This window comes from Lepidochelys kempii, chromosome 5 (genome assembly GCF_965140265.1).
Source record: "Lepidochelys kempii isolate rLepKem1 chromosome 5, rLepKem1.hap2, whole genome shotgun sequence".
NCBI classification, from domain to species: domain Eukaryota; kingdom Metazoa; phylum Chordata; order Testudines; family Cheloniidae; genus Lepidochelys; species Lepidochelys kempii.
The window spans coordinates 81,325,282-81,343,925 of record NC_133260.1 but is presented as its reverse complement, the minus strand read 5'-3'; the positions used below and the strand labels follow the sequence as shown (position 1 = coordinate 81,343,925).

Sequence of the window (18,644 nt, the reverse complement as noted above, 5' to 3'; positions counted from 1 at the left end):
GACCACGTGTCTTGTATTTGCAGATATTCCAGGTAGGCGCCTCCAAGGAGTCTGTGATAAGAGTAGTCAGAGAGGGGACAGAAGGGCATCCCTTTTCTCACATTTATTGGATCTAGCCATGAAGCAAGCTGCCATAGGACTTGAGGCAGGAATGTGAGCCCTTTGTGCGTGTGATGTCTGGACCAGAGGTATATGGACCTCAGCCACAGTTGCAAGGTCTGTAAATTAAATATGGCAAGTGGCGTCATATGTTCACACTAACATGTGATGTTGTAGCCCCAGACACATATGCACTATGATCATCATCAGACTAGGCTGTAGATCATAAACCTCTGGCTGAAGTGACTGAAACTTGTCCTCTCTGGTGCCTGGTACTAGAAGTGGATCTAGAGTCTATTAAAGCTCTTACGAAGTCTATAGTCTGCAATGGTGCGAGGCATGATTTCTAGTAGTTTACACAGACCTACTTGAGACAATGGGGAAACACCACATAAGGCTGTTGCAGTATCCTGTTGAGAACTGCCCAGATCAGTCAGTTATTCAGGTATGGGCAAACATGAATTCTCTGTCATTTTAAGTGTACTACTCATACTACCAAGCATTTTGTAAATATTCTCGGTGCAATAGGAGTCCAACGGCTACAACCCTGTATTGATAATGAATGGGCCCCACTGTTAATCTTAGATACTTCCTGCAGGTTGGATGGATGGCAAAGTGGAAGGATGCATCCTATATGCTACGAATTATTCCTAAGCTCGAAAAGATAGAATGATGGAGGTAAGTGTTATCATCCTGAACCTGAGGAGAAATATGTATTTGTTGAGTCTCCTCAGGTTTTGGATAGAACAAAGACCTCCTATCTTCAGAATGAGGAAACACCGGGAGTAGAAGCCTTTTCCCCCAAACTCTATTGGGACCTACTCTATGGTTCCTAGACAAAGAAATGAGGCCACTTATATTTTGAGACTTTTCTCACAAGACCCTGCTACAGAGTCAGGGAAGGGGTAGCCAAGGACCATTTGATGTCATGACAGATAATACGTAGTAGAAAGTGGTAATGCGACTCTAAAGATCGTACTCTCTAGTCTAGGTCTAACGTGGCTCTCAACAGCTTTGTCAAATCTGCTAATACATCACAGGAGTGGGGTGCATTGCTTAGGAAGAGGAGGCTATCACACCATATTCTGTCATGATATTCCATCTGTGTGGGATGGTAGGATGGCATGCACTGTGAATGGTACATCTTGTGACATGGAGCAGAGGCGTAAGCCCCCCAGAGAGTGCAGGGTAGCTTTCAAGTCCTTCAGTCAGTGCACAGGACTGCCTGTCTGCATGCTGAACAGCCCTGAGCCATTAAAGGATAAATCCTCAATCATGGCATGCACTTTCCTCAGGATGCCCAATGCCTAGAACCGCAGTGCTCTGTGCATGGCCACTACAGTGGACATAGACCGATCTGCAATGTCTAAAGCACCCACTGCTGCCTACAACACAGTCTTGGACACCATTGGTGCTGGCGTTTCTAAATATGTCCTGAAGACCCTCTGCTGTCACAAGGGAATTTCACGGTGAACAGGGCGACACCCTTTCTTGTAAGTATCATAATCTGGCAGAAAGGGCTGGCTGTTCACTCTAGCTGTGTGAGGCTAAGCTGAACAGCATGACTTCCTCTCAGATAAATTGAGTAATTTAGGGTCTTCGTCCTTAGATGAGCTTTAACTCAGTTTCTACCTCTCTTGTACAAGTCACATAATTAAGGAGCCCAGGTTGAGGAGAGCGCAAAGGTCCTCAAATCCTGTGGGGGGCACCTGGTACTTCTTCTCAGCTGGTTTTGCCATTGGCATTACTGTGGATGGAGTCTGACAGAGCTTTAGTGAGGTCAAGCAGTCATGGGGAGGGTGATCATGACAAGACCAAAAGCTGAAAGGTTTTCAAACAGCTTGTGAGATTTCTCTGATCTGAGGACTGCTCAGACTGGAACACCCTGAAGTCATCTGGTGCCAGTACGGATATCAAGGATACAGTTCATCTAGCAACAAAGATAAGAGATTCTTTAGCAATAAGTTAGGGTATTGATGTTGCTCTGACCCTAAATCTGGTTATTTCTGGTATTCAGGCATTCGGGGTCTGGCCATACATACTGCTAGCAAGAAAGAACTCTTTCTTTTCTTTGGTTATAGAAATTGGTTTCTCAATGCCTGTGGTACTAACTACTACTACTACTATAGCACAGGAGTACAGCTGACTTAGTTGGATGTTGGTCAGTCTAATGCCAGTCTTGATGGGCCGGTGGTGTTTGAGATCGATAAGAGAAGCCCATAGGTCTCCCAATAGCATTGATTGCAGACCACAGGGGAGAGTTCTCTACTCAATGATGGAAAAACATGCCCAGTGACAGTGAAAAGCAGTAAACCTCTTCTGGGGCAGCACCAACATGTAAGGTGCTCACAGTACCAGAGTCTGTACCAGTGCCAGTGTCTCAGCACCAGTGATGGATCTAGTTCTGCCCTAGTCTCATCCCCCAAGGCCAGGGTTAACAACGAGGGATGTGTTATTGGAGCCAGGACTAGGACCAGCAGAATCTGCTGCATAGCAGCCTGCCCTTTCTCAGTTCTTGAGTCTGTACAGGACTTGGACTTCTCTGTGAATGCTTTGCAGCAGTCAGTCCTTGTGGGATGACAGTGAGTTTCTTCCTGAGAGTCTTCCTCTGTATTTGGAGCAATCCTTCTCAGTACTTCACTTCAACACCTGAGGTTTTGGTGCTAGCTTCAAAATTTATGTTGAGGGCAGCTTCAGTGCCAGGAATGCCTGTACCAGATCTTTCCATCTGTCTTCTCGGCACTTGTCTCAGGTGTCACCTGTCTGGCTTGACAGAGCCAATGTAGGATGCGGACTTGTTCACCAGTGGGATTCTGGAGCTTGTTTCCTTAAGATCTGATGAGAACTTTATGGACTGTTCCAGAAGATGGAATTTCAGGCCTTGCAACTGTGCATTATAACAGAGGACAAGCAAACCAAGTATCTGCTCAGAATATGCCATTCCCCAAGCAGAAGACAAATACAAAATTAGTCCATCGCAGGATAGACAGTGCTTAAAGCCTGCAGGTTTCAAATCTGTCATGTTAAGAAGCTCTCTACAGGGGTGTCTAACTAGTAAAGTTCAGCCTATATTGGTTAGATTACTTCGTGGTAGTTGAACATAAAAAATAAGTTGTAGTGCTGAAGACCTTGTAAGTTTTCGAAGTTTAGCCTGAGTTATCAACTAGTGGGTCAGACAAATGCCAGGCTCTATCTTGTTGTCACAGGCAGCAAGAAGGAACTGAGGGAGGGATGCAGCCTTCCTGCCCTTAATGCCTTCTGGTCTCATATGCATGAAGCTCATGTGCACCTACAATGGGATCCACACCAGCACATACTTGAAGAACTTACGGTACATTTTAGTCTGTTAAAAGACTTAATCCACAAATGGTAAAAGAATAAAACAATTACTTTTATAAATCCCCAGAGGCCTCCAGCAGATGCTTCATTCTGTATGCCAGCAACTCTGGGGTCTTCATTCTCCTCTGGGAAAGTTATTGCAGGGCCACTTCCAGTTCCAGGCACCAGAGAGGATGGAAAAGTTGTTTGTTGAGTAACAGGATTTGTCAAGACACCTGATAAGCAAAAACAAGCCACACACAAACATTCATGTATCTTACCACAATTAATCTGCTAAAGCAATATAGAGGCTGGAAATAAGAAAGCAGAAGCCAGCACCACATGACCAGCCAGTTCCCTATATATTACCAGCAGGTTTAGGAACTACTGCATTAGAGTATAATTTATGGATTCAAAATGTTATACTATAGTATCATTGTACAGCAACTGAAGTTTCTACGCTGTTCTGAACAGAGCCCGCTTATGTACAGTGGAGTTTGGCTACATGGGTTAGCCAGAGTAACCTTTTGTTTTAGTTATTTTTTTTTTCCCCCCAAACTTGTCTGTTCCTAGGGTTTCCCTGAAGTGACACTTCTGTCCTAGACCATGACTACTACTCCCCAAAGAGGCACTCCCACCTCTTTATACTCAGAATGAGTTAGATGTACCTGGCATAATACAGAAGTCAGCCAGCATTTCTCTACAGGGACGCAGGGTGAATAGAAAAATGCTGACACCCTACTACCCCTTATGTTACACATAAGGCCACTAATGAGAACTTGCCCCCATCTTACAAGACGGAACAAAATACTACCTGTGACTGAAGGTGCAGAAAATGATGGCATCAGCGGGGTCTGTGGTGCTCGCCCAGCATGACCTCTGGTAATGTCATAGGATGAAGCAATGGAAAATCCTGAAATGGGGGGTGCCGTGGGAGGTACAGAAAGGTTAGGGCCAGGAATACAGCTTGGAGGAGGAGGTGTTGAGAAATGGGACATGGTGCCACTAAAAGCTGAAGCAGTTGGAGGGGTAATAGGAGGTGGGGCAGGAGTTAAAGGGGGTGCAATAGTTGAAACTGTTGCAGAAGGCACAAATGGCAAAGGCGCTGACGACCTCATAGGAGGAAGTGAAGATACTGAGGGTGGTAGAGGTGTGGAGAATGATTGAGGAGGGAAAAATGGGAGAGGGGATATGTCTGGAGCAGTGAGAGAACTGGACAAAGCTGGGAGAGGAAAAATGGAAAAAAGAAAAGGCACTTTAATAAGAAATTATAATAGCTTTAAAATTCTTTACAAAAATATCTGAATAAGATACCTAAAGCTTTTCCGCAAAAAATAAGTTGTATGTAGTAATGATTCCAGTTACAAGTAAACTGTCACCAAAAAGTAAGTAATGCCCCATCTTCTACTGTGACCCCATCAGATGTCAAGCTAGACAGCAGCAGGATGGGTCAGTATTTGAATGGAGACTTCAAAAAGTGGCCTCACGTGCTGCCAGTTCAATAGGTGACAATCTTCCTTTGGAGTCACTACTCAGTTAACACTCCAACTTTGGTGCGACTTCAAAATCGTAACAAAAATAACTCATTACATTTTATGCCTTTTAGTAATTCAGAGGCAATACAACTACTGGAAAGTAAACAGATTCTAAGTATCGACTGGAGGGTCAGATGTTACTCTGAGGCTGCACAATTGTAACTGCATATTCACCAAAAAGGGGGAAATATAGTCTACAGAAAATGGTGCAAACACTAGAAAATCAGGCCAAGCAAGCAGGTAATTTCCCTACATGATCCTGCAAAATCTTCAGATTATCTACAGTACTAGCCAACTCTATTGTTATTCCCTACACAGCAGTCAAAGCCTGTATTTTCTGCGCCCACTCGTCCATAAAAATCCTAGACATACACCCACATAATTTCTTATAGAAGTGTAAATTTAAAAAGCCATATTCTTAAAAGATGTAGAAAATCATTTAAGGAGCACACAACTGGGATTAAGGAAGAAATTAAGTTCTTCAATTTAGTCTGGAGAAGTGCACTGCAATTATACACATTATAATATTGCTTTCACTTGGACTAATTGCTATGCTTCAAACACACGAACAAGCAAAACCCAGATGCTTGGAAGCTTCTTATACCTAATGAGACAGGTGTGGTGATGGTGGCGGCAATGGTGATACCAGCAGCTACTGCCCCTGATGTGCTTGGCGGGGGAGTGCCAGGTGGGGTTGTCTCTATTCCACTCTCTTCCATCATTTTTCTTCAGCTACAACAAACTGCAGAGAAACAAAATCTGTATTGAAAAATAAGACAAAACTATTTCAAACTGAATTACAAAGAAAGGAGTATGGTATAGTGGACTAGATGCTGGTTTGGGAGACAAAGAAAGTTGAAATACCAGCTCCAAAACAAATATTTTGAGGAGCCCTGGGCATACCATTTACTCAGTGTCCCGCACATCTGTATAATAAATATTCTTTCCACACCTTATACTATAGAGACAATGTTTCAAATTCGAAACTTCTCTGAAATCCTTACTTCTATAACACCTTTCATTTAAGGATATGAAATATTTTACAAACACTAAACCTCACAAAATCCACACAAAGCAGATAAGTACATATTCCCATTTTACAGACAGATAAACTAAAGCACTCAAATACAGCACTTGTTTTCAACAGGGTGCTGAGCACCTGAACTTATTTCTAAAGAAGTTGAGGTAGCAACTCTGTAAATTCAAGTGACTTGCCAAAGGTCACAAAGGAAACCATTGGCACGTCTGGGAACAAAACCCAGGAAATCCTGAGTCCTTTTCCTCTGCTTTAACTGTGACCTTGTTTATATTAGAAAACTTGTGCTGATGTAACTAATTGAATATAAAAATTTATGTTTTTATACCAGTGCAAGTCCCTAACACTGACACAATGGAAAACCGTTTTAAATTGCACTTAAGGGGACTTATTGCATTAAGCTTAAGCACAATTTAAAGCAGATTCAGTGTGTCTACACTAGGGGGTTACCCCCGGTGTAACCAGATGGATTTTTATAATGATTTAGCTGCAGCAGTTGATGTTTACCAAACAGACAAGCCCTGAGGCCACACTAGTTCTCTCCTGACTAATCTAATGAGAACATCAAAGCTTAAGGCTGAATGACAAACTGGTTTTCTTTCACAACCAGTAGAGGATAGGAGTGTCTTTCATCATGCTAAAACACTGGAAAATCCATTTTACCCCAAGAAACATGAAACCACACCCTTGCTTAAAAATCTTATTATTAAAAGGTAGCACAAAATGTGTGGGAAGCACGAGAGAGAGAGAAGAGATGGGAGAAAAACCATGAAAATGAATTCTCAACTTTCCTTTTCTCTCATTTCTGGATTTGTGTTCTACAGTACAAAAGGTACACCAGGACCCTCGCTAGAAAGCGGGATTTGGGATCCATGCCAAGTACTGTGTTATAGCGGGGACCGCGTTAAAATGAAATTACTGTATACAGTAAATGTCACATCCATAAAGTATAGAAAACCTTAAAAAAATAAACTCCTACTTGAAGGAAACAAGAAAAAAAAAAAAGGGTTGCTTTACTAGAGATTTAAAGTAGACATTACAATAAATTAGTCTAGTTTTTCTTTAAAAAGTCGGTGAATTGCTTTTGCTTCTTGCTGCTGTGCTGCTTCCACTTAGCAAACTGCAAAAGACTACATATCTGCATAGTTTTTATAGGCTCAACGGCTTGCGTCTCAAACCAGTCTCTAAGCAGGCTACGGTCACAGTTGACATTGGAATGACGTCCATTTCCTCTTCTTTTTCTACGGCGAAGGCCAATTCTTCAGCTTCTGGAATGTTGTTTGGTCATACTGCCTGAAGAATTTGGTCATTTGTTAGACTTTCAGCAATGGGTCAAAATTCTTCTGTTTCATCATCACCTCTTATCCAGGACTCGATATTTAGTGGCAGAACAGCTCGAGCCCGGACAGTTGCTGGCACAGCTCCTGCATCCACTCCATGTCTGTTCTTCCAACTTCCTCCTCTGTAAATCCCTCAAAGTCAAATTCCTCATCAGACTGTGATCTGCTTTCTTCACTCTCTTCCAGGAGCGGGTGGCCAAACGACTCTTTCAGTCCCACCATCCAACAGCAGTTTATCGTTTCAGCAAGTAATAAATTCCAGGAATTGCCGCCGGTGTAAAAGAAGTCTTTTATAGTCAACTTCTTCAGAAAATCGGTGACAGACAACTCACTTTCTATCATTTGTCGTACCAAGTTCCGTTGATCATGCTGCTTAAAAATGGCGATAACATCTTGATCAAGCAGCTGGATTTTGGAAGTCATGTTTTTGGGTAAGTATTCAACCCATATTGTACTGTCACGGGTTCTGAGTCTTTCGGCTGGAGGATGCACTGGACAGTTGTCTCACAAAAGAATGGCCTTTTCTTCTAAGCGTTTTGCCCACAAATGCTTTTGCACAGACGGGACAAATCTGGTGAAGAACCATTGTTCAAAAATCTCTGGTCATCCAGGAATTTTTGGAGTTCTTGTACGAAAACTGCAGGCAATTCACATCTACGTGATGAAAGCGCTGAGGCACGCAAGACTTTCCAATGCACAATGGTTTTAGTTTATGCTTGCCTGTTGCATTCACACAAACAATAAAGTAAGGCGATCTTTTGACTGTTTATATCCTTCTTTCTTATGTTCATCTGTTCTGACAGCCAGGGTTTTATCGGGCAACATTTTATAATAAATTCTTGTTTCGTCTGCATTGTAAACCTGTTCCTCTGAGTAACCCTCCACCTGTAAAATTTCCCTCAGCTTTGCAGGGCACGATTGTGCGGCGGCGTCAGCAGAGTTTTCCATGTCTTTTCTGAAATCACCATAGCCAACCTGAACTCGCCTTAAAATTGCTGAATTCGCCATTAAGTTCCCGGTCGAATTTTTCTGCTTGCATGGCTATAAGCAGACCAGAGATAGGAATGCCTTTCTACTGTTTTTGCACAAACCCCATGTGTACACTGCAGATTCAAGATCGGCATCATTCGCTAAGCAGGCTCGTTTTCTTTGAAGGCCATGCTCTTCATCCAGGTTATGAATGTAAGTTCCGAGCTTGTCAGCATTCTTTAGCCATCGACGGAGGTGGACTCGTTCATGCCAATATAGCAGCTAATCTTTGCCTGGGTTTCGCCATTTTTAAGTCGTTCAATAGCGTCCAATTTCTCCTGCACCGAGTAAGCCTTCCTTTTGCCCGACATTTTTGACATCTTTCTAAAGATAAATACAGTACTGTACCTGTAAAGTTTTATTACATGACATTTGTATGGCGTTCTAGGCCTACAGCAATCGTCTTAGGGCTTGTCTACACTACCGCGTGGGGTTGATCTAAGATCACATAGCTGACGGTGCATGAATAGCTGATGCTCTCCTGTCGACTGCGCTTGTGCGCCTCATTCTGGTGGCGTACTAGAGTCGACAGGAGAGCGCTCAGCAGTTGATTTATTGTGTCTATACTCAAAAAAAATTTTACTGTACTTAAATTTGGGATCCATCTCCCTGACTGCATTATATCCGAATTAGCGTTATATAGACACATGTTCTAGCGAGGGTCCGGTGTAATTAAAAAACAACAAATAATGTCTTGTTTCTCACAAGTCTGGTAAACCAGGCAGTTATTTGTCTCTTGGAAGAACGTTTCCTAAGGTAGCTATAATGAAATACAAATCCCATGTGAACTCATTATATGTATAACAAATAGACTGAGTCTTGATAAGACTTGTCTACAATATCCATTACGTCAGGAGCTATCAAGCTCTGCCAGCATATTCCTTTAACAAGGCACAGTGGGAAGGTCTTAGAAAATGTGCTAAAAATGCAATACAACACACAGATTTCCATTTAGAAAATTACAGGGGTTTCCCCCCCCCTTTTACTAAAAAGTCATATTCCATGTAAAAAACCTACATAGTCAGCTACTGATTTAACACTAAAAATGTTCACATTCTTGTTACCAAGCTGAGGAAGGTAAAATATATACCTACATATACACACAAAAGAAGGTATAGCAACAGTCAATTCTGACATATGCTCACATATGTAAAGCTCCTGAGAATAAATGAAAGTTTAAATTATACAAGGAACAGTTCTGTCGCCTCTGGAAAACACGAACAGAAGGCTTTGCACAAAAGGTTCAGGTGACAAGGAGGGAGATGGAATACTTGAGCCAAGTTACAGAGAGGCAACAGATCCATTTCACATCCACTAAGCAGTACTCTTCATGGCTGAGGTCCCCCAACATGGGGGGAATTCCCCATATGCCATTAGATCTACTGCCTACAAGCCAGCCCCTTTCCTCTCCAAATCAAAACCTCTCTCCATCCAAGAACAGATGAAGGACCTCTGAAGCAGCATTCTGCAGCCTGTAGGGCTATGGATCCTGTCTGCGGAATCTCTGCATCCGCCCCAGCCCTCTGCAGTGGAACTGCATTGGGTAGAGCCTTCCATTAAACTTACCCGGGCTGAAGTATTTTTTTTTTTAATAGAATGTTTTTAAAAAGCTAATAGCACAAGTTTATATTTCACAACAAAAACATTCCTAAAGCTCTTCCTCCTTCAATTACCTGCCAAAAATCAAATGTTGTTTTTATGGCTGTGAAGACATTAGCTACTCTTGAGTAAACAAGATATTCTCAATTCATGTCCTAGCAGACAAGTTTACTCCTGATGGAATTCTGCACCCCCAAAAAAATTAAAAATTCTGAGCACATTTTAAAATTCTGCATATGTTATTTATCAAAACAACACAGTACCATACCAGTTTCAATTATATTTGTAATTTATTTCAAAATACCTGTCAGCAAGTATGTCTGTAACAATACAGATAACAAAAAAGATTTATCCAGGAATAGAGAATTAAAGAAACCCCTAAGACAACCCAGTTCTGGTTTCTCAGTTATGCTTTTGTTGGGTGCCTCAGCCTGGGTATGTCACATGTGCAACTCTACCCTTCCAGTCTTTTAGTTTATTCCCATTTTTTCACCCTACCCCATAGGGTTTCCATATTTCCAGTTTCCAAATAGAGGACACTGCCTGGGTGAGGGGAGAGTTGGACAGGGTGCTGGAAGGGTGTGTGTACTGGGAGGAGGGATTTGAGGGGTGCTGGAGTGGGTACCTGGGGCTTCAATCTTGAGATGGAGGGGCAGTGTCACCCTGTCACAGTGGCATGGAGGCTGGTGCAGACCCAGAACATAGTGCAAGCCTGTCAGTCAGCGCCTCCCTGCAGGGATCTCCTCCTGCCCAGGGCTGGGAGCCAGGGCATGGGTGGGCAGGATCTGGCAGCTGCAAGGGATCAATCAAATGTAAATGCACGGGAGAGACCAATCACAAAGCAGACCAATCAGGACTCTTTCTGAGCTGCAACATCTGCTCTGCAAGAAACCCGGACATTGTCTCGTATTAGAAAAATCTGCCCGGACAGAGCATCGAGGATCAAAAAATAGGCAATGTCTGGGAAAACCTGGACCTAGTAACCCTAGTCACCTCCCCCTGCAAGACCCTCCCCTTTTACTCTCAGTCTCCTCTCCCAGAAAGCAGCAGCCCCTCCCTGCAACTCCCAGCTGTTGCTCCTGCCTCTCCCTGAGGGGTGCAGTTTGACAGCTCTGGCAAGTGCTGCACAGGGAGGGGGCCCAACCACACCCTGTGACCAAGTGGGACCGGCAAACCTGGGAACCGCAGTCACAAAGCTCATGGAAAAAAAAAAAACCCACAAGAATTGGTAACGCTGCAAGTATAACATGCTTCCAAATTAAACTTATCCACTCTCAGTTTGCACAGGTGTAAGCGATTACAAAGAAGCAAGACAGTGGAGAATCTGGCCCATAGATATAATTCTAGAACAGGGATCTCAAACTCAAATCACCACAAGGTCCACATGAGGACTAGTACATTGGTCTCAGGGCCACATCACTGAAACCTTAGATATGTTATAATAGCCCTACAGAATAGAAATGCTGGGGCAGATCCTCAGCTGGTGTAAATTGCCATAGCTCCACTGACTTCCACTGAACTCTGACAATTTACACCAGCCAATGATGTGCCCAGCTGTTTGCAGTGTTCCTGTTTAGCGCTCACACACGCTCTCCTTCTCTCTCTCTCATTGGAAATGGCCCTGAGAATCAGACCACAGGATTTGAAAAGAAAGTGACGGGGACAGTGGGAAGAGACAGAATGAGGGAACCTCACTGACATGGGGGAAGAAAATAATTGAGTCATACATAAAGAAAAAAGCTCCTGTCCTGTTCCACAGAACAGACAGATTTAAAGTAACTAACATCATTCACAACGAGTCAATTTACCTCCTTCATACCGCTGCCCCAAGAATCTCCTCCCACAATGAGTAGCTCAAAGACATCAGTGCAGATTGTATTCTTTACGTCCCCCACTAAATTACTGCTGAAGAAATGCAAAATGTAGCTGTACTGCAAGGATCCATTAATTCATATTTTACCTCTCTGCTCCTTCCCCGCCCCCATTCCAACCCCTTCCCCAAAGTCCCTGCCCCAACTCCGCCCCCTCCCTGCCCCTATTTCAACCCCTTCCCCAAATCCCCGCCCGGCCCCGCCTGTTCTTCACCTCCTCCCCTGAGTGCACCATGTCCCTGCTCCTCCCCCCTCCCTCCTGGAAAGTCCTAAGCACCACCAAACAGCTGTTTGGCGGTAGGAAGCACTGGGAGGTAGGCATAGGAGACCCCTGTTCTAGAGAATTAAAAGAGAGCAGGTATGGAAGAGTAAGAGAAACCAAAAGAGGGCAAATAAGGATTGAAGACTAGTCACCACACAACAAAGCTGTTGAAAAAGTCCTGAAGAAAACCGCAGGGGCAAAGTGCCTATCAGGATCAGGCCCCAAATCCTTAGTTTCTACCAGCTTTGGCAGTGGCCTTTACTATTACTCCCAACTTTATATTAAAAAGTCATTTAGCTACAGAAACACCTCTCTTTCTCCTCGCTGCTCCAATCCACAAACCCATAATTCTCAGCAAGTAATCCTTGATGGTTAAACCCCCTTCCAAGCAAAGATTTAGTTTTACATATTTACAGAACCCTACAGTGAAGTCTCTCTTCCTAAGACTTCACTGTTTCTACATAACATACTACATTATAACCTACTGTCAAAAATAAAATGCTTGTCCAAATATATTAGCAACATGCATTGTGATATTTTATTTTTATTTACCACAAGAACATTCAATCAGCAGTGGATTACCAGTCATTAATGCAAATTAGTAAAGTCTATTTTAGGGTATGTCTACATTGCAATTAGACACATGCGGCCAGCCCATGCCAGTTGACTTCACCTGACAGATCTCAGGCTAAGGGGCTCTTTCACTGCCATATAGACTTCCAGGCTTGGGCTTGAGTGCAGGCTTGGCAGTCTACACTACAACGAAACAGCCCTGCATCCCAAACCTGGGGAGCCAGAGTCAGCTGGTATGGGCTAGCTGGAGGGTGGGGAAAAGGGATGGTTATTTGCATTGTAGAAATATTTTAGGGCATGTCACTTCCTCTGCACATCATCTGCTGCCTTTTCTCAGATTATTAAAAAAAAAAAAAAAAAAAAAGTCTGAACATAACCCACAAAACCGATACTTCCTATGTCACATCTATGGTCCTGAAGTTAACATAATAAAAAGCAAACAAGCCCCACAAACCAGTCCAAAAATATAAAACCCAAGAGACAAAGAATTACAAGCAGAGTCAAGCAAATGTGTAATTAGCCCAAAAGAAATTATGCTCCTGCCATCTAGAGGTTTGTGACTAAAAGTTCATTTCATGAGTCTTGGCCATGTCACCGAATTTGGAAAAGCCTCCCAGACTTGAGTGCATTCTGTACGAATTCATTAAATTGTGTTTAATAACTAAATTAATAACAAAAGTAGCATATTCCTAACAGGTTCTCGCTCTGTGGCTTTGTTTAAAAAAAAAAAATCTGTGTGTAATTTGCCACTAAAAAGAGTTCCATCAGTATAGATCCAGTTTTCAGAAGGGTTTATTTTAATACAAAACTCAGCAGGGTTAAGTTACTAAATGACAAGGGGGTGCGGGTGAGGAAAAAAAACTGGTCTATGCTAATGCTACCACTGTGGCCAGCAATGTCAGAGCTGCATCAACACTAAAACGATCATGGGAGCTTTTAACAAGAAGAAGAATACTTAGTACAGACGAGGTCTGTACCTCTTTGAGGTGTAACTATTTACTTGATTCAGAATGCAGAGCCAATACGACCAAGGAAGAGGGAGCTGAATTCTAGTCAGGTGTTAACTGACAATTTTGGGGAAAAGGCTAACAGCTTGATTTTCGAAGGTGAAAATCACCCACAACTCTCATTTGCTTCAGCAGGATGTGTGGGTATTTGGCATTTAGGAAAAAATCAGGCCATAAATTCTGACTGCACAACTTTTTGTCTTAAAGTGGTGATTATGTTAGAAGCAGAAAAAAAAGTTTCATTTTACTGATCAAAGGTTGAGCTTGCTGAGTTGACAATCAGAAAAAGTTAGCTTTTGATTTTTTAAAAGTAATGCGAAGTAACTGAAAAATGTGAAACCAAATAATTTACATATTTCTTTTTCTGACTAATCTTAATTTAAAATCATTTTCAGGTTATGTCCCAAAAATACGGAAATTGATAGTTAAGGAAGACTACCCAAAATTGACAAGGATAAAGTCAATTTCTAGAACTGAATCACAGTCTGCAGTGGTGCTATGTTTAAATGTTAACCCTTAACAAGCAGATTTCCACAGCTGAGTAGACATCCATGTTAACAAAGCAGAGTAGAATTATTCTGAGAGGCTCAGGCTTAACCTGAGAAGTGAATAAGCTCACTAATCAATTAAAATACCAGACTCAAATGTTACTTAATGCATTTTTTAAAATATGTAACAGGCAATGTTTCCATAACTAGATGTGAAAAGGTAAGATAGGGTTAACACCTAAAGCACTGGTTAAGCTCATTAAGCAGAATTTTTGTTAATACTCTCCTGATTAAGCAGCAGGTGTTGCTATCCATTATTAGGCCAATTAACTGCTAGGAAGGATCCCCAAATGAACAGCCATCCTGAATACACACATCCTAATTAAGGGATGTATAGGCACAGATATAAATAATACTCATTTATGAACAGCGGTGTTAGTCTGTATTCGCAAAAAGAAAAGGAGTACTTGTGGCACCTTAGAGACTAACCAATTTATGTGAGCATCAGCTTTCGTGAGCTACAGTTCACTTCATTGGATGCATCCGATGAAGTGAGCTGTAGCTCACGAAAGCTTATACTCAAATAAATTGGTTACTCTCTAAGGTGCCACAAGTACTCCTTATGAACTGTAGGCCTTTTCATCTTCTAAAGCTATGGCTAAACTAGAGAGCTTACAGCAGTTGTGCTATATCGATGGGAGAAGCTCTCCCATCAGCATAGTGCTGTCCACACCAGTGCTTAGGTCAGTATAACTTATGTCGCTCTGGGCTGGCTTTATACATAAGTGGTACTGTAGACATAGCCTAAGTCTTTTACAGATATTAAGCCATTATTTCCCAGTCTAAATGGGTACCAGGTTAGTTTGGGGGTGGGAGTGTATGGGTAGAGGAAAGGATCAGTGCGGCGAGGGGAAGTTGAAGGACATCAGATTCGTACCACCCTATACAGACTGGAAACATATGGTTTCATCTGCTTATAAAGTGGGGAGCTGGCTCACTAAAATCCATCCTATTTACCTCAGACAGCCAACCTCATTAAAGGCCACAGAACAGAAACAGCTCACAGGTACTGGAATAAGAACTTAAGCTCTGCCACCCTGTCTCTCTCTTTTGTACCCCTGTGGCACTCAGCTCATTCTTGGACAAAGCAAAAAAAGATAACAAAAGAGACACAGCAACTATCAGAACATGCTGTGATGCCCATTTACAACTCAATGGGGTGTCTTCTTCAACATCAGATATTATAACTGAGTAATTAATCTTGACAAGCCTCCTGAAGAAACTAAGCACATGAGGTTAGTTCCATTTGACAGAAGAGGATCCCACACATTTTTTGAAATGCAGATGGGCAGGCCCCTCGGGTGACAGAGCATTGCTGATGCAAATGAAGTGCCACGTGGGCACAGGGAAGACCATGCACAGCAAGAATGGATGCTCGCTGACATGCTCAAAGCCGGAGGAAAATGCCAAAATCAGAACTACTTGAGTTTTTCTATACCAGTCCCTTTCTTACGTTTCTAGCATGATCAGACTACCCGTTTTCGAAACATTTGCTTGCCAAACTATGAGTATTTAACATTTAATCATCATCACTGTACCAACAAGACTTCAGATACCAGAGGGATAGGCGCTAAATATCAGACAGAAGAGCTGGCCTCTGTCCCAAGGAGTTTACCGTCTAGATCAGAGACACTATAGCACAAATGATTAATGAACTACAGGGCCAATCTTCATAGGATGCATAAATCCCACAATTTTTAAATGAAAGAAAAAGCCACCCAACTTGGGGGTGTAGGATACTAGATTATTCTCTATGACAGTAAGTTACACCGGCAGCACAAACAAGGCTGCAAACGTCCATGGGCAGAACTTGCAGTGAACCCCACGCCCTGTTAGAAAAGCCCCCTTCAGACGCCCCGCTTTTGCGTTGGCTTGTTTTTCAAAGTCATTCCTACCCCCCGGTAAGCAGGGAAGGAACAACGCCTGACGAGGTAACCCAAGTGCAAACCCACCTCGGGCGGCCTTCCTGAGCCGGCCGCCACAGCGCCCAGAGGCGGGACGATCTCTCCGGGCCTTGCACGCGCTATTTAAACAGCAGCCTCGACCGTTCCCCTTCTGGTCGTTCCGCAGAAGCGCCCCCCGATCCCAGGCTGCGCCCCCGCTGCCAGACTCTCCAGCGCCGCCTACAGAGCAGCTCCGCCCGGCGGCGGGAAGGACCCCGGTAACGGCAGCAACAGGCCCGCGGCGCGGCGTGACCCCGCCGCCGGCTCTGACGCGGCCGCCGGGGAGGAGACGCACCGCCCCCCACCCCCGCGCGGGCAGCCTCGCAGAGCAGGGGGCAGCGCGCGAGCAACGGGGCGCAGACGCAGCGCAGGGCCTACAGCTCCCATGAGCCTTGGGGCGCACATGCGCAATGCCCGCCGCCGCGCCGGGTTGCCACGTCTCTCTGCCGCAGGCGGCTCTGCTCACGCTCCTCGGGGCCAGGCCGGGCCGCTCCCGCGCGCGCTGTCCGGCCTGGCGGCGGCGGCATCTCCCACCTACTCTCACCTAGCTGCGGGTTGCTCCTTGGCCGGGCCTCCAGGCGCCACTTCCCTGGCGCGGTTTGCCCCGCGCCGCCGCTCGCTTCCCGCATCCAAAATGGCCGCGCCTGGGAGCTGGACGCCACCGCCTGCTGCCACGTTCGCCTGCGGCGGGTGGGGCCGGGCGGAGCCGTCTGCAGCGCGTGACCTGGGGTGGGGCAGAGCCCGGCCACGTACCGCGGGGTTCTTGGTGCCCAGCCCGCTGCCCTGGCAGCCTGGTCGCTACCCCTCGCCCTGCAGCGGGCATGTCGGGGTTTCTTCCTCTCAGCCTGCTCAGACATCTCCCTAGCGGAGCCCCGTCATGCCCCCACAGAGGTGGGGGGGGCATATTCGCGAAGCAGGGCACAGACCTTTGTACCCTCCCCAGCTCCCCCAAGTACGACAGCAGAGGCTGGTTGTGAACACGGGCAGAGGGTGGTACAAGTGGGTGGAATAGGATGAAGTTAAGGAAAAAGGAGAGGCTGTGATGTGCTGGCAGTCTGGGTGCTGGCTCATGCCAAGGCTGCTGGTCAACTAGGTTTTCCAGGCAGCTGGTTTTCAACCAGAACGCCAGGTCGAAAAGGGACCCTGGGGGATCTGGTCAGCATTGCTGAGCAGGCCGCTAAAAGTCCAGGGAGTGGCGGGGTAAGACAGACTCCCTGACTGCCCAGGCTCCTAGCCTGCCCTGGCTCTGTGTGGCAGCCAGCATGTCTGGCTCCTTGGCGCAGAGGCAGCCACCACGAGCAGCGGCACTGGCTTCGCAGCTCCCCTTGGCCAGGAACCACAGCTACTGGGAGCTGCCAGGGTTGTGTTTGTGGGCAGAGCTCAGAGGCCCTGTATCTAGGGGTTGCAGAACATGCCAGCTGCTTTTGGGAGCAGCTTGAGGTAAGCACTGCCCAGCCACAGCCCAAACTCCCTTCTGCTCCTCAGCCCTGAGCCCACTCCCACACCTTAGCTCCCTCCCACAACCCCTACCCTTCACCCTCTCCTGCAGTCCAACTCCATGCCCCAGATCAGAACTTCCTCCCAGAGCCTGCACTCTACGCCCTCTCCCACATTCCTGCCCCAGCCCTGAGCCGCCTCCTGCACCCAAGCTCCCTCCCAGAGCCTGCACCCTTTACCCTCTCCTGCACTCCAACCCCCTACCCCAGATCAGAACCCCCTTCCACACCTTAACTCCCTCCCAGAGCCTGCACCCCACACCTCAGCCCTGAGCCCCCTCCTGCACCCAAGCTCCTTCCCAGAGCCTACATCTTTTGCACCAATCCTGGGCCCCAGCCCTGAGCCACCTCCCATACCTAAACTCACTCCTGGAGCCCAAACCCCCTCTCACACCCCAAACCAATGCCTCAGTCCTGAGCTGCCTCCTGCACTCCAAAACCCTCATCCCTGGGCCCACCCCAGAGCCCATATCCCCAGCTGGAGCATGCACCCCAACCCCAGGCCTGAGCCCCCTCCTGCACTCCAAACCCCTTGGCCCCAGTCTAGAGACCCCTCCTGCACCCCAAACCCCTCATCCTCTCCTCAGAGCTTGCACCCCCTCCCTCCTGTACCCTGTCCCATCCCAGAGCCCCCTCCTATACCCTGAATCCCTCATTTCTGGTACCGTTCCAGAGCCCCTAGCTGGAGCCATCACCCCCCCCCCACACACACACACCCAAAGTCTCACCAGGCTGGGGCAAAGTGAGTGAGGGTAGGGAAGAGCAAGCAAAGGGGGGGGGGTGGAGTGGGCAGGGCAAGGGTGTTTGGCTTTGTGCGATTGGAAAGTTGGCAGGAAGATAATGGAGCCTGCAGCTGACTGAACCTGACAAACTGCTATGTTTCTCTCACTAGAAAGCTGTTTTCATCTCACAGACATATCTTGCAGTGATTAGTTTCATACACAAAGTTACCTTATGGCATTTTTTCATTAGTCAGAACTACTAAACA

General features: G+C 45.5%; 1 protein-coding gene across 4 annotated transcripts in view; it reads right to left on the bottom strand.

The window, feature by feature from the left end:
- The window catches only part of PRRC1 (proline rich coiled-coil 1), a 38,434-nt gene extending 21,583 nt beyond the window's left edge, over positions 1–16,851 (bottom strand). Inside the window, exons 1-4 of one of the 4 annotated variants that reach the window (XM_073344866.1) lie at positions 16,705–16,851; positions 5,557–5,711; positions 4,232–4,639; positions 3,490–3,653 (exon numbers count right to left, since the gene is read on the bottom strand). In XM_073344866.1, coding sequence (XP_073200967.1) covers positions 3,490–3,653; positions 4,232–4,639; positions 5,557–5,674 — 690 coding nt within the window. In that variant the 5' untranslated portion in view covers positions 5,675–5,711; positions 16,705–16,851. Of the gene's footprint in view, positions 1–3,489; positions 3,654–4,231; positions 4,640–5,556; positions 5,712–16,169; positions 16,565–16,704 lie in introns of those variants that run through there. The other 3 variants (XM_073344865.1, XM_073344864.1, XM_073344863.1) reach the window with 3 other exon arrangements.
- Positions 16,852–18,644: the final 1,793 nt, after the last annotated feature.